The 15,610-nt window shown below is 50.0% G+C and overlaps 5 protein-coding genes across 5 annotated transcripts; 2 read left to right on the top strand and 3 right to left on the bottom strand.

The window, feature by feature from the left end:
- Nucleotides 1-1,277: 1,277 nt before the first annotated feature.
- PENARI_c028G03194 (uncharacterized protein) lies at nt 1,278-2,664 on the bottom strand (the record flags this gene model as incomplete). The annotated part of the gene is made up of 3 exons (XM_022636182.1): nt 1,278-1,359; nt 1,428-2,266; nt 2,386-2,664. 3 exons carry the CDS (start codon nt 2,662-2,664, stop codon nt 1,278-1,280), a joined length of 1,200 nt encoding a protein of 399 aa, XP_022483957.1.
- Nucleotides 2,665-3,784: 1,120 nt separating this feature from the next.
- PENARI_c028G08342 (uncharacterized protein) lies at nt 3,785-5,497 on the bottom strand (the record flags this gene model as incomplete). The annotated part of the gene is made up of 1 exon (XM_022636221.1): nt 3,785-5,497. One exon carries the CDS (start codon nt 5,495-5,497, stop codon nt 3,785-3,787), a length of 1,713 nt encoding a protein of 570 aa, XP_022483947.1.
- A 3,351-nt stretch (nt 5,498-8,848) lies between these two features.
- PENARI_c028G11305 (glycosyltransferase family 69 protein) lies at nt 8,849-10,414 on the bottom strand (the record flags this gene model as incomplete). Its single annotated transcript, XM_022636245.1, has 1 exon — nt 8,849-10,414. One exon carries the CDS (start codon nt 10,412-10,414, stop codon nt 8,849-8,851), a length of 1,566 nt encoding a protein of 521 aa, XP_022483914.1.
- A 515-nt stretch (nt 10,415-10,929) lies between these two features.
- On the top strand, nt 10,930-11,517 carry PENARI_c028G01796 (uncharacterized protein; the record flags this gene model as incomplete). Its single annotated transcript, XM_022636165.1, has 1 exon — nt 10,930-11,517. The coding sequence occupies one exon, from the start codon at nt 10,930-10,932 to the stop codon at nt 11,515-11,517; it is 588 nt and encodes a 195-aa protein (XP_022483889.1).
- Nucleotides 11,518-13,474: 1,957 nt separating this feature from the next.
- Nucleotides 13,475-15,532, top strand: mirC (siderochrome-iron transporter MirC; the record flags this gene model as incomplete). Its single annotated transcript, XM_022636210.1, has 5 exons — nt 13,475-13,695; nt 13,751-13,881; nt 13,944-14,678; nt 14,728-15,389; nt 15,443-15,532. The coding sequence occupies 5 exons, from the start codon at nt 13,475-13,477 to the stop codon at nt 15,530-15,532; spliced, it is 1,839 nt and encodes a 612-aa protein (XP_022483932.1).
- Nucleotides 15,533-15,610: the final 78 nt, after the last annotated feature.

The following is a 15,610-nucleotide window of genomic DNA, read 5'->3' as shown; positions in this document are numbered from 1 at the left end:
CCACCGCTATAGGGTCGATCTCCAGCAGGATGCCTGCAGAGCAAACTGTTTCAGGGTATGCAACTAGACTGATTCGACATGATGTTGGGAAAATGCGGGATATTGTCGTGATGGTTCTTACGTAGTATCGTCCTTTCGTACGTACATGGTGCTAGGCTATACAAAGCAGCTACCCAAATTAGATCTCGGGGATTCTACTGTGGGAATACAATGAGCAATGTTGCATGCCCGAATCTGTATTCTTGCAGGTTATTCATTTAGTTTAGATATCAGGTCGACGTTCACCGACCTCTTGTATATCCCCAAACACACATGACCAACATCCAGTATCCAACATCCAACATCGTCACAGCCCACGTTTCACTTAATTTGGGATAGTATGTCTTCCATTCGGAACCCAACAAAACAAAACAACCGAAACTACCCGACCCTGCACAATCCCCAAAACGACCAAGATGACTTCATTTGCATCCTTACCCCGCATCATATCCCTTCCCCCAACCTCCCATCAAATGCACACCAAGAAAAGAGACAAATCACCACGTGGCGAAGTCACTTCTCTTTCCTGTTTTGTGTCAATGCCAAACCCTAAGTATGCAGGGCATGGAATGCCTTGAGGTTGGTTGGCTTGACAGGGGTTGATCGGAGAAATTTGGGGCGTCATCTAAACCTTGCCAAGCTACTCTTCCTCTTTTACGTGCTTGGTTTGTCGTTTATCCTTGACCACCTTCCTTGAATGGAGAAGTCCCGGCTATTGCTGCATTCTCCGGATTTGGTGTTCAAGGCGCCTGGTAGGTTGGGGGGTGACGCGGCGTTGGGGCCGGTAACATTAATTGCTGTGGTTTGGCGCTGTTGGTTGCGGCTTTTTCTTCTACTGGCTGCTGTGGTGCCTTCATACGTAGACCACGAGGTGGATTTTGATCTTGGGATCGGCAGTGGATTGGGAGTGGAGATTTTCCTATTCATGTCAGCTGATACAGACCGGCGGAAGGGGTCTATGGAGGGCTGAGTCCTTAGGGCAAGGGCAAGAGTAGGAGTTACAGGTTGAAGTAACGTTTGAAGTGATATTCCATTGGAAAACTTGTGATATCGGGGTGTTGACAAAAGGCAAACCTAAATGGAATTCCCCTGCAAAGCAAAAGTAAAAACAGAATATCACCCCCTGCAATATTTGAAGTTGGATAGCGCTGATGTCTGGACAATATGGCCGACATACCAGCATGGTGCTGTCGAAGCAGTAGCTGTCGAATCGTTCTCGGTTGATGGTTATTCTCAGCCTACTCAGACATGACGGCGGCGAGTGCTCGGAACATCGGGTTTCTCACATCGAAGAAGTGAAACTCTTGCGCCAGAGCACAACTAATCATTCAACTGTTTAGCAAATGGGTCACTTTAGAGGTAACAACGCGAGAAATCAGGCAACTTACGGGTCAGCCTCAAACTTGGAAATGCAATCGTAAGTGCCTTCCTTGATGTCTTGATAAAAGTCCCAGCCATCGTGCAGGCTGAAGAAAGAGACATGGATATCGAGGGTTCCCTTCAATAAGTCAGTGGGCGCTTCAACATCAACAGAGTCAACGCTGGGCGGTAGACTTACTTCTTCGCCATTCGTGATCAGAACCTGCTCAAGCGCCTTGCTCTCCCAGTTGGACTGAGAAGCAATACCCAGAATGTTCTCGTCGTTCTTGCCCATCAGCGAGGTTGGCAGACCAGAAAGGCACACGACGCGCGAAGCATCAGCTCTGAGGCGGCGTGCAAGCTCAGGATGTTCGTTGTCATTGTCCATCAGCTCAATGGAAATGTTGATCACATCGTCGCCGACTTTGAGGGGGATACCCTCGGGACGCATTTCGAGATATCTGTTGCAGTCATTGGCATCGGTAAACTGCACATTGACCTCGCCAGAGGTCTCACTCCAGGCCCGCTCGATGACACCACCGTAAACTAGGTGCAGAACGTGGGATACTGTCACCCACTTGGGAAGGTTCTTGAAAAGCAAGCGGCGAGGGGGGCTAGGCTCGGCAGCGGCGGCAGCAACAACAGCGGCATTGGCCAGTCGCAAGGCTCGAAAAGAACTCATGAACTCCTTGGCAGACGCGGGAGGGCGGAAGCCCTCATCCCCATGAGTGTTGCCATCGGTGCTGGTCTTATCAGTCTTGCCAGGCTCTTCATCATGTCCGGGGTTCTCGGTGGTGTCAGCGTCGACAGCTCCAGCTTCATCAGAGTAACGGGCAGTGGCGAGCACAGAAGCAGCGCGAGGTTCGGTCTGTGAATATCAACATAAGACATGCACTTATGGGGCCAGCGGTTAGAGGGCAAGGGAAGGGAAGGGAAGGGTGTGAAGAGGTAAGGTGGGCATAGGAGCAAATATGGTCAGAAACATACCTTGTTGCCAGAGACAACAGAATGATGAATCACCTCGGTGCGAGACGCGGAAGCTAGAGGGGAAATGTAGGACTGATAAGTCTCTTTCCACCTCATCTGGGCCTGTAACTGGGATTTGGCGGTAGCATGAATGCTGTCGTCCAAAGTCTTCTCACCTGTCACTCTAGCCCAAATGATGGCAGTCTCATAGGAGCTCTCCTGCATGAGGTTAAGCTCACTGGTGCGAGCATCGCTGACCTGCTTCCAAGGAGCGGAGTTGCCAATGATCTTGGGCGACATGGCGCTGGAAGGCATCAACGAAGAATGGAAGAGACGCTAGGGACCAGAAATAGGGGAAGGGAGGTGAACAGGAGAAGAAGAGAAGAAAAGAAGAAGAAAAGAAGTGGAAAGAAAACAACAAATACGCGTCCATAAGTTGGGATGTCCTGGGGAAGGTGCGATGGTGGTACCTGCCTACTTGGGAGTTCCCAGGCCTGATATTGGCTTTGGCTACATACGGCTACAGTGTATACCTTTGAGAATTATAAGTCTATTTGGTTGCCTGCAAGTCCCGCCATCATGAGCTTATTGGATGAAGACCTTCTATATTTGGTATTCGGCCTCAAGTTTCATGCCGGTTTCTATGCAAAGAGAACCATAGTCCGATAGGATGCACAGGCAGGGGAACACGGGTGGAAGACGATAAGTATCAGCCACTACACCAAGCGGACGACGAGAGACTTGGCTTTAGTCCCCTAAGGTGCCGCCCCTGCGTCTAGCACAACAAAGACATAGACCGGGGCCGAACAGACAATGGGACATCGAAGATATCAGCGACGCAGTGGGTGAAAGATCAAGTGAGACACAACTGACGGAATGCAAAGGTGCACTGCGCGCTTTTGCAAGTCTTACTTGCGCGTGGGTTTTAATATAACCCGGCTGCTTTTTTTGTACATAGCCTCGATTCCCAGCTAGAGTGCCTTTAAATAGTATCTGGATTATCTATCAATTCTATGCTTGGATAGATTACATCAATTTGCTAGAATATTGATCGATCATTGTTCATGTATAACGTTAATCCCACATGCACAAAGAACCCTTTCCTTTGAGAGTTGGATGCAATATATCAAAGAACACAAGAATAATCCTTCACTAACACGTACATATACATCCCCCACACCTACGGCATTCATGACATCGAAGTTAATGGCAATAGTTAATAAGAAAATAGATTGTGAGGGTATCCAGCGTAATTAAGTTAATCCATTACATCCATCCAAATGACCAATAGTATATGTACAGTCTGTCAATAATCCGTAGTTGGAAATTCTCCATTGGAGCCAAGAGCCGAGTAATTTATACACAAGCCTAGCTCCCACCCTCCAACGAGCCATACTCATTTCATATGCCACGAAGCAAATTAAACCTCCATACTGACGGCCAAAGTATCAAAGGACCCAACCGAATCCCTGCGATCCTTGATGAACTTGGGCCACGTGTTGGTGAGCACGAGGTACTTGATAGACGCCTCGGCAGCATCGAAGATAGAAGCATCGAAATCCGCCGGGATGTCACCCCAGTACTGCACGCGATCCTTGATAGCATCGGTCAAGGAGCTCTTGGTCGAGGACTTCATCGGCTTCTCAGAGCTATCCGAGTGAGTGGGCGATGGCAGGTCGAAGGTGAATTTGTCGAAGGGGCTGGTGGGGTCGACGCACTCGCGCTCCTCGCCGTAGATGAGACGTGTGGGGTGCTCGAAGATGCTTTCGAGCTTGCGCAGTTCCTGGGACGAGATGTTCACGGGGAACTCGGCGTGGCGGACGCTGATGAATTCGGCATAAATGTGCAGGGCGCGGTTGAAGTGGTCGCGGATCACATCTCTGCTGTTACTGTCACGGGGGAGGGTGCGGTCACGCAGAGTTGCGGGCAGCGAGTTCTTCCACTCGGCGAGGCTGGTGAGGAAGACGATGTTCTCGCCGGAGAATTCGCGGAGGGCAGAGAATTCCTGGAGAGGGGCGGGGTTGCGCTCGAGGACGTGCTCGAGGGCGCTCATTGTCATGATGCTGTCGCGGTAGCTGTTCTCGGTCTTGACGGACCCGTTGGCGGACTTCCAGCCGGAAATTCTGGAGTCGACCATGGTGCTCTCGGAATTGAGGGACTTGGCCTCGGAACCCGTAGACTTGACCTTCAACTCCCAGCGCGCGATTGAGTCGAGAGTCTCTTGACGGAGGGACTGGTGACGCATCACCTCCCAGCAGGGCAGGAAGACGGTAAAGATTTCGATAAACATAATAGAAAGACAGATCCACTGGGGTGGAACAAAGACAGTGTTGACCGGGGCCATAGCAGGAACATAGAGACCGATGAGCCACATCGGGGTGGCGTGGAGGTTGGCGATAGCGCAGCCGATAGTCTGGACTCGCCAGCCGTGGGTGTCGTGGATGTTGCGAGACTTCCAGAGAACGATAGGGGCGACGATCCAGGACCAGGCCAATTGCCAGGCCACTCCAGGCCACCATTCCCATCCCGCGCCCTGTGCCATCTTCTGTTCCATGATAGTTCCGTGGACCTCGGTGCCAGGAATTCCCCAGGAGCTGTGCCACTTGCGGGAAATGAGCCACATAAGGATAGTGAGGAAGATCTGAAGGAACATTCCGATGCCAACAATAGTAAGCATTTTGGTGGAATAGCTAAGACGGTGGAAGCGGGCGATCAGGCCCTTAGGCTTCTCTTCGGGGGTGGGGGATATGAAAAGGCGCTCGCCGTATTGAGCGTATTTCCTTTGGAGTTTGGCGACGTGCAGGAACCGAGCATTGGAGGCGTGGAATAAGGCGACACCACAGGGCAGCAGGGTGCCCATCATCCAGTACTGGCAGTCTCCTGGCAGCAGAGGGCCGACCATAGTTGCGAATTGGACCGGTGCCCAGTATAGATGAAGAAGAACGATTGCAGATAACGACAGACCGAGGCCTCGAATTCGGAGAGTAGGCATGTTGCGATGGACGATGAGATAGGCCATGCCGAGGACCACGGCGATGGTCCAGACGCATGCCCAGACAGCCCACCAGATGGTGACAGGGCTGAGATCGATATCAGCCTTGGAGTCGGCAGTGACACCGAGTTCGGACCCCATAATGGCTTTGAGTGCTTAAGGAATGTGAGTGAAGTTGGATAGCGCTTACTAGTCCCATTCCTTGGGTCAGGGACGCTTTTAAGTAAACCGAACCACAGTTACGATCAGATTCAGGCCCCAGCACGAGGGGAGTGGACCTTTGTCCCGAGTTCAAGTTTTAGCCCTCTGTAGATCATACTGAGAACTGACTTAGAACTGATAGTTTCTAAGTTAGGGTTGATTGTGGACCCGTGACCGCTCGATCGGAGCTTCACATTGGCCCCGTCGTTTGGCCCTCTCAAGTATTTGTCAAAGTCCGTATACCGTGATTGGTTGAGGATGGCGCTCGTAAGATTAAGATCTCTTGGCAGAGGAAACTGCCCGAACCACAAACGTCTACGATCAGCTAAACTAGTGATTTTGTGAAACTTTCATATTTTCAACCCTGTAGGGAGATCCCAACCTCAAGAGGAAGGTTGACTGTGCTATAGCATTGGAACATGAGAATGCTGTCTATGAGCATAGAGGCTGTGTAACCATGCTTTTGCACGGTGCATGTACAATGTAAGCCCAGAAGTAAGTTCATACAATCCTTGTTGTTCCTCATGCCTCAAGGATTCAGGGGGAAATACAATACATTTACATGTACAGTAAAGTAGCCTAAAAACAAGGCAATCGTTTCACTTTGTCCTTTCTCTGGTTCCAAAACAAATAGTCTAGATGTGATGCCGCAGGGTATCACATCCAGAGATTCACAGTTATCCAGATAACCGCCTCACACCACTTCCTTGTGTGTAAATCTAACGCCCACGAGCTTCCACAGTGGACCTCGGTGAGGGTCGCAAAGCCCGACCCCCACTCCACCTGAAGTGGCCCCGATCATTTCGTCACTCCTTTTGCGCGTTCCACTGCGGCCCATATCTCGATTTTTCTATCCCGCTTCTACGCCCCAGAAGCCAATGGCTAGAATGATGCTCCCTGATCGAGTTAGACCTTGATACCACGCGCTGATGTAATGCATGATCGGGATCTGATATCCTTCTGGCTCAGGGGGAACACATCGAGATTCTCCATGTTACATGTAGCTATTGAATCTTCTTTGCCTTCCTGTTCCTGAATTCTCTGCAGCGCATTGGTAACCCAAAGGCCAATGCGGCTATCCGGCTATCCGGTTCTGGGACATGAACGTGCCGATCGTGTCTGATATCATTTTAGGTCGAAGTCAGAGGGGGAGAGTAAGTCATTCGCGAGATAATGTACAGCCAGAGCCAATGTGCCCCTTAGTGAGATCTTTGAGATAGTTGAATATTGGCTAGTGGAGGGGATTATTGATGTCGGGGTTTGAAGACATCCCAATGTCTCAATAACTGGTCTCACTAAGTGATCAACATGTGGAAGTGGGACCGTCAACGAGGGGAAGCGTGAATGTCGTAGATGTGCTAGAGTATTTCAATGAGAAGAAATGCTCTTTCGGATCGAACACCGAGTGCAAAGCATTCCTTTCAATGCATTTGATATCAGGATCTCCGTGTACCTGATCTATCCCTGTCGCCGAGTCAGAGCCCGATTGGACAACCATGTTTTCCGTCGCTTCCGCGTCTACCTATCCCAGCCCTATTGGCCGTTTTGTGAAAGGATCACCGGCTTTTACCTCTGGATGGAATATCGCCAAGTACTAGCCAGTTTGGACTATTGATAATCTGGTGCCGAACATTAGCCATGTAGCCATGTAGCCATGGAGGGCTTGTCTTTGCAAGCATCGCCATCCGCTGTCTATAGTGCGCCACAAGCCCCGACGCAACCAAACCCCGGCGTGACCAAATCCCTAAAACCGAGGCTCTTGGATCTTCTCTCTTGGTCTGATTCAAAAGAAGGGTCCCAGATTGAGGGATGCAATATATTGCTACTCGGTCTGGATCGCCCCGTACATATACTGTAGATCGTTCGTGTATCCCCCACCCGACTCGGACGGCGCTCCTTTTGAGGTACTCGCCGAAGCGCCTATATGGCTACGCCGAACTTCCCCAGCCGACATTACACCACGGGAGCGAGACTCGAGAGATTTGAAGCATAGTTCCTTCCACAGAGGGGTGAGGCATAACAGCCTTCCCATACATACATAAAGTAGTACTCTATCAAGGAGATGAACCCCATGACCAGACAAACACTGAGCGAACTCAATCGATCGAAGGGGAATGCCCGATGTGGATCAAATGTGACGTCTTCATCAATATCAACTCGCTCGTTCTCCAGTTTCTTCAACTTAGTGAGCTTCCCCTAATCCGTCCTTCCATTCCTCCCCTCGTCCGTCGGATTTCTCGGTCTTTCAATGGGCGGTTGGAGACCATGTACATGTAAACAAACCTCATCATACCCAATCCCGTAGGGTTAGCCCCTGTATCCAAGATATATTCCCGATATATCCTTAGCCATAAGTCAATTGATCCTGGCCATCATAAGCTTGCATAATTCATATACTCGGATTGGTTACTGCGCAGCAATGACAGGGCATAACAATATATATCAACCCATCTAGCTTCTTTCCTAACCATCTGAAACGAACTTCTACTCCATGGTGCGACAAGGCATATAACTCAGTTTAAAACTCCGCATCAACAAATTCAACGCTGCTTCCTGAGGAACTCGTCGTTTCAGACTGAAACCCTCACCTCAATTTTCTTCCTGTGGGGACTGATGTTACTGTGGACGCTGTCAAGATGAAACGGCATGGGGAAAACGAGTGAGCTGATCAGTGCTTGTCTTTTCGATGTTCGTGTCTGGAACTTATACCACATTTCTTGGGTTCCTGGCATCCCCTCTCATCGCTCATGGATGTCTGAAAAGTTTACAGCGGACTAGCTAACCTCCAGATGTAGCTACGGTGTTTCAATAAGAATGTCCTGTGTCTCATCTTTGTCGTGTCTTTTTAACATACCCCTATCATTCCTTTTTGTGGGAAGTTCGCTTGGGGGTGTGGCGTCAATAGTGGTATGGGGTACATATGGATTGGGGTGTGGACAAAGAGAGAGACATTTGAGCCACTACGAGAAATATCTGGAACATTCAAGGGTGAAGGTAAAGGGGTTATGAAGGTGGACTTTGGCTGCTTTGCTCTTTTGACAAACTCTGAGGGACTGGATCATGTTTGTTCCAAGGTTCATAGAATAATCATTCGGGCAGGAAGTAGATAGTCCAGAGATAAGTAGTGTCGTGAATAGCTTGCAATTGACTCTCACACAGGTAAGATACACAGAGTTCTAAGGGGTCTAAAGCATGTATATCACGCCTTCTAACACAACACACCATCAAATATCAAGAAACGAACAAATCCAAATGAAGAAATGGGTATCAAATTCTCAAAAAATATTAAATTCATGAAGGAACAGGGATATTCTCGAACCCCTTCTGGCCGGGCTTGCGGTCTTCAACAATAACCTGCAAACCACGACGACCACAGTAACCATCATTACCAGCAATGCGATCAACTGTTTTGAAAGCGCCACCGCCATCCTGAGCAGCGTCAGGAATCCAAACAGTCTCCTGCACACTCTGACCAGGAACTTCAGCACGACGGGGATTGTGCCAAGGCAACCCGACAAAATGGTTGATAAGGTTATGGAGGAACGAGTATAGCCTCTCGAAGCGACGGGTTACACCAAGCCAAGACAGGGTGCGGTGGTCATAGGCTACTCGCACGAATGGGTTCATGTAAATGCCCGTGTCGGTGATTTCATCGACGTTGGTTTGCGGATCTTGGATATCGGCGTGGATGAGACAGCATTCAGACGCTTCCCAGAACAGATCCTTTCCTGAACGGAAGCGCGCTGGGTTTGGGGTTGAAGGTGGTGAGCCGGACTGGAAGTATTTGGCGTCAAAGGCTACCATTCCGCCCCAGCAGCTGCGTACTCGCACGGCGTCTTTTCCGGCTAATACATCTCGTCGGCTTTCGCCTTTGCCGGATGTTGTGAACCATGGGTAGAAGGGTAGACCCATGCTGTAGCCTTCCAAATCGCGTGTTGCGTATGTATCGTAGAACTTGAACGGGTTGTCGAAGTCCACGGCGCAGGCTGCGCGGTATTGTGATACGCCGTCATCGTTGGCGTTTGTTGAGAATAGGAGTTGGAGGGCGTCGATGGGGTCGAAGAGGATATCGTTCAGATAGAGGAGCTTGTCGAATTTGATCCCGGGTTTATCGGTTAGTGGTTGTAAGGCCTTATTACGGACTTGGGCGAGGTATTCGATGCGCTTGACTCGTTTTGATCCGCCGGGTATAGTCACGGTCGGAAGACTCTTTGGGTCCAGGTGCTGCTCAAACACAATTGCTTTTTGACATTGCACTTTTTGCTCCAACTCATGTAGTGCATTTTCTCCCTCCTCGCCGCTGTCATTCTCATAGATGCTGAGGAATACATTGTCGTTTCCGAGCAAATGGATCAACTCGAGGAGTTGTTCGCCCCATTGTCCTTTGGCAAGTTCGCCACCACTGTCATACAGACTGGCTGCGACAAAGACCTTCTCATTCCGTAGATTTCCTCTACCAGAGTATGACTTCTCGAGTACTGATTTGCGGAGTGTTGCGTAGTGCACCGGCGGGTGCGTATAAGAGGGGAAGAGTATCGACGTGAAGAGACCGAGAACGAAGACAATACCGAAGACAACATGGATATAGCAGAAGCGGCGGAGCAAGAAGCGACGGGAGCAGTTCGGCCGTGATGAGCCCGCGAAAGCCGGTCTGGAATTGGACTTCAGGCGGCGATAACCTGCTGACGTCGTTGAAAAGAGCCGGGATAACCAAGGCAGTCGATGTCTCTTGAACGGGGATGTAGGAGGAACTTGGGATTCAAAATCGGCCTCGTCGAGGTTGAACGTTCCCTGCGAGTCAACCGAAGACCGCGAATTGAGCTCCCATTCATCTGGATGAAGCAAGCGGGTAGTCATGACAGATCACCAGTTGGGTCTCCCCATCCCAAGAATGAGACTCAGCTGTAAAAATGATCTAACGATAGAGATCAATGGCTGCCGCCTGAAAAGGGGCCGCTGTCATCTCCAGATCGAATAATTGTTTGGCTCTTTACGTCATCATATCACGTGAGCGACCGGAGTATATGATGCGATGGAAGATTGTAGTTGAAACTGCATGTATAGCTAGAATAGTTAATGGTTGATAGTGTTATATCTGTTTGATTTCCGTTTCTTTGGTTCGGCATCCAGCATCTCTCTCAGCAGGGGAAACCGTGCAACGCACTCTTCCGATGGGAACTCCGGATTACACTCTGTAGTGACGTAGCCGTGGTCGGGTACTTCTCCTCATTTATCTCCCTGCTTACTTTCAATGTTCACTGGAATCAATTCTCACATCTCCTCTAGACACACCAGTCATCCGTGGTGTGGCAACTGAACATACATTACCTACAAGTATACCACAGCTTCCCCGCAGCTGCATATATCCCACCATGCCGCAATTCAAATTCGCCAATTCGAACGACAAAGTGCCAGGCAACGGCACCCCTCCCTCCGAATTCACCATCAAAGCCCCAGCCTCAACAGACATTTGGGACAAGCCACCTTCCACCAGCCGCTTCTCAGCGCCAATCCTGTACCAGTCCATCCCGCTGAGCTCGTTCAAGCGGGCCCGCGTGGCCTTCAACGCCCTCTGGGAGAAACAATATGACCAGGGTGGTCTGATCATTGTCCTCAACACTGCCGATGGTGGCAAAAAGTGGGTGAAGACCGGCATTGAGCTCACCCATGGCAGACCCCACCTGAGCACCGTCGCTAAAGATAACTGGGCGGACTGGAGCTTGCTGGCTGTGCCTTCTGGTGGTGGTGCGGCGACCCTTGAGATGGCCAAAGAACAGGACAATAGTTTGTGGATCTATCTGGTTGAGGGTCTGCAGAAGTCGCCTCTCCGGGAGATTACTTGGATCTTTGAGGAGAAGGATGTGAAGGACTGCTGGGTTGGTGTTTATGCTGCTCGGCCTTCTAGTGAGGGTGGAGAGCTCCCGGTTAACTTTGGACATTTGATTATAGAACAGGCATGATTTCGTGGGATGTCGATAGTTTGATGTTTCGGGTGATAGGTGGCGAAGGCTTCTAGAACAATATTGACAATAGGATCAACTTTGTCAGGGCTGATAAAAGGTTGCATGTAGGTAGCCAATCTGTACTTTTACAGTAAAATGTATAGACGAGTAAAAGAACTAGACAGATGGTACACAGTCCCTGGAGTTCTCTGTCTTTGTACCATCTTGCCACAATCGGATCCAGATGGCCTGGGCCAGGCAGTTATGTGAAAGCATATGGAATCCAAATAGGCCCGTTTGTGGTATGATAAAGGTATCGGCTAGCAGTTTGACAGGAGCCCAGCTCCACATGGATATGCCACAGGCGAGATACTGTCGATCAGCCAATACACGGATAGACTTCAATGCCATTACAATTGATTTGTAGTTTTGTCATGTCGGGTGATCAGAAGCTGCCAGGTGCACTAGTGAAGAGATCAACGGGCTTTAATTTGAACATGAAACGTATAGAGCTGTCATACTATATTAGGCTGGACGCATTTTGCCAAGTGGAGACTAGATTTTTCTCACTCGGACCTTCAAGAAATTTACTGGTCAAAGGAGTACTTTCCTCTTTTCTATGCCAAGTCCGGTCCTTTTATTTTCTAGGAGTGTTCTATATACTCTAGCCCTAATTAGAGTTTATCAGATTTCCCTTTTGATCGTGTAACGGCATAACCCGGCGCAAAGCTGCCGAGGTCACACCACCCTTGATATAACTTGATGGAGATTTACTGTTCTGCAGTAAATTAGACACTAAATTAGAGGGAAAATGTAATGTCCGGATCAAGTGACCGGCTACATCAGAAACCTTGACATCCAATTCTTTGACGGAGATATTCCGTACCATATTCTCGTATAAAGACATCGGCAACAGGGTACGGTAGCAATGCATGTTGACGCCCGACAGTGGATGATTAGATTTACTAGACTTTTTTGGCTTCTTGCTTTATATCCAGTAGACAGGTGTCAGAATCAGAAAGAACCCACTTCATAACACGCATTCTTTAAAATCTCCCAAGTCAGGCTGGAAGGGATGGAATGGCGGTAAAAATCGCCGAACCAAGAATCAGGTTTCCATCTTATCGATCAAATCATATCTGATGGTCTGAACCACATAGTGACTTGGCAGTACCAAAAGATCAGCCTATGCCACACTCTGATCTGAGGTACCGTCCGGGTACCACTCGGGTACCGCACGGAACGTAACCCCGTAAGGCCGGGATGTGCCTTGACAAGCCACTCCACTTCAATTTTCTTACGATTCTTCTCTCTCTTTCATCCCTTTCACTTTGTTCCGAACATTACGAGAATGACTGTATGACTGATATGACTGGCTGACTGGAAAACATGACTCCGACTCGCCTAACTTGGACTGTCTGAGATCGGACCTCAGCCTCTCATCTCACGCTCTGCTGCCACTGACCCATCGACGTGCATAAGTGCGACCGACGATCGGACTCGGTGTCATTACTGAAATTCAACCTATCCAAGGCCTGCTTTCCCCTTACAGCCTGGACGCCCCCTCCAAAGCGGATCTACCCATCCCGCCCATAGCTGCCTGCCGGATCCTGCTACGTACATAGCCCTCCATGAGTTATCGACCAGGCAAGCGCGCTTCATCTTTTTCTTTCCTGTTGCGCCCGGTATTTCTCGTCTATTTCGCTTTTCTGCTCCCTACTCGCTCTCCGATTCGCTCTTCGTTGCTTTTTCGAGTGGACCTGGCTGGCTCAGACTGAACAACCCGATACTTGCTTAGTAGAGCAGGATTTCATCCTTTTTATGTGATACGTCCTCGACGCCTGATGTTGCATGAACTCTTTTTGATGTTCCGTTCTGCCGCTTAATCGACGCTGTTAAGATCGTCCTTTGTATATGCTTTTAACTAATCCAAGACCGAACTCTTGGTCGAGCTATATCGGTGCGCATCACCGAGATGCCCCTTCTCGATCCGCGGTCAGGACCGTCCTACGGCACTATGGAACAGGAAGACAACCACGTGGACAATGAGAGGGAGCTGCTGCTGCAGGATGACTACGAGGTTGAGGCTCCGCCCAGTGGAATGTCCACGCCGGACGAAATGCAGGAGGGAGTTGCAAAAATTGAAGCCATCAATTTGACCTGGACGACTCGTTCTCTGGTGATTGCCTACGTCAGGTTCGTGTGGCTTCCGTCCCGTGCCTTTGTTGACCCCTGCTGACTTGGCGCAAAGTATATTCCTCATGGCATTCTGCACGTCGCTAGAGGGTCAGACTGTGATGTCGCTGTCGGCATATGCGACGAGTGCTTTCAGTAAGCACTCGCTAATCTCGACAGTTCTTGTCATTCAGAATGTGGTCAATGGTAGGACTTCACTCCCCTGCCTTGAGCCTTGGAAGCGGATGAAAGTTACTAACTTGCAATAGCTGTCATTAAACCTCCGATGGCCAAAATCGCCGATGTATTCGGTCGCTTTGAGGCATTCTGCGTTAGTATCCTCATATACACGCTTGGATACATTCAGATGGCTACCTCTACGAATGTCCAAACCTACGCATCGGCCCAAATCTTCTACTCTGCCGGCTCAACGGGCTTGCAGATCCTCCAGCAAGTGTTCATCGCCGACAGCAGTGACTTGCTGAACCGTGCCTTCCTCGCGCTTCTACCCGAATTCCCATTCTTGGTTACTGTATGGCTTGGGCCCACTATCGCGGGCGCCATACTGCGTACCAGCTCATGGCGGTGGGGATATGGTATGTGGGCTATTATATTGCCTGCATCCTTCCTGCCCCTGGCCCTGTCGCTGCTATTTAACCAGCGTAAGGCTCGAAGACTGAATTTGATCAAGACACGGTCTAGGCGACACAGGGATTTTTTCAGCACCGTGCGTCGGACCTGGTACGATCTGGATGTAGGAGGTCTGACTCTTTTATCTGCCGCTTTGGCTTTGCTTCTTGTGCCTTTGACCCTCGCAGCCAATGCGAAGGGTGGGTGGATGAACCCTAGTATCTTGGTAATGATGATCTTCGGTGTCATTTGCTTCGTTGTGCTCCCATTTTGGGAGTCTTCCCATAAACTGGCACCCAAGCCCTTGCTCTCTCTACACCTCCTTAAGCAAAAGACTGCTCTTGCAGGCTGTGCATTGGCCTTTTGGTATTTCAGTAAGTGTTAATCCACAGCTCGCGAGTGTTGTTACTAATCCTCGTCCAGTGGCCTTCTATTTCTCCGTTCAGCCCTATCTGTACTCCTACCTCCAGGTTGTACAAGGGTACGACGTTGCCACAGCAGGACGCGTCACCCAGACCTTCTCTTTTACTTCAACCATTGCCGCATTTAGCGTGTCGCTTCTGATCAAATATACCCGTCGCTACCGTATCTACGTGACCATTGGATGTGTCGTCTACATGACCGGTCTGGCCCTCATGCTTCTATACCGAGGCGAAGGGGCATCCCACTTCCAGGTCTTGGGAACCCAAATCATCGTCGGCATCGGTGGTGGTCTGGTCAACGTGCCTGTCCAACTAGGTGTCCAGGCCTCCGCCAGCCACCAAGAAGTCGCCGCAGCAACAGCTATGTTCTTGACCTCCATGGAGATGGGCGGTGCCGTTGGCGCTGCTATATCAGGAGCCGTCTGGTCCTCGGCCATCCCACACAAGCTTCTTCAATACCTCCCCGAGGAAACCAAGGGCCAAGCGGGTGAAATCTTTGGCAAGTTGACCGAGGCCCTGTCGTACCCGATGGGATCTCCAGCTCGCATTGCCATCAACCGTGCCTACCAAGAGACCATGAACCGACTCTTGACATTGGCCATCATCGCTACTCTCCCCCTGATCCCGCTAAGTCTTATGATGGTGAACTATAAACTCGATAAGGTGAGTAATACCTCAGCGGCACTTCATTCTGGTCCCTTCTGACATCAACGTAGATGGGCTACGGCAACTCCCCACCCCAGGAGAATCCACAACGAGTCGGGGCAGAGCCCAACCACGAGGACGAGCACTCCAAACGAACCTAATGCCCATATAATGCGAAGGATGGCACTGCTATTATAGATGTTTGGCCCTAAAATGACTTGTGATAGATACCACGGCTC

The sequence above is a fragment of the Penicillium arizonense genome (genome assembly GCF_001773325.1).
Source record: "Penicillium arizonense strain CBS 141311 chromosome Unknown PENARI_contig028, whole genome shotgun sequence".
Lineage (NCBI taxonomy): Eukaryota > Fungi > Ascomycota > Eurotiomycetes > Eurotiales > Aspergillaceae > Penicillium > Penicillium arizonense.
The sequence above is the reverse complement of the archived record's forward strand: the minus strand, read 5'-3'. Positions and strand labels throughout refer to the sequence as shown.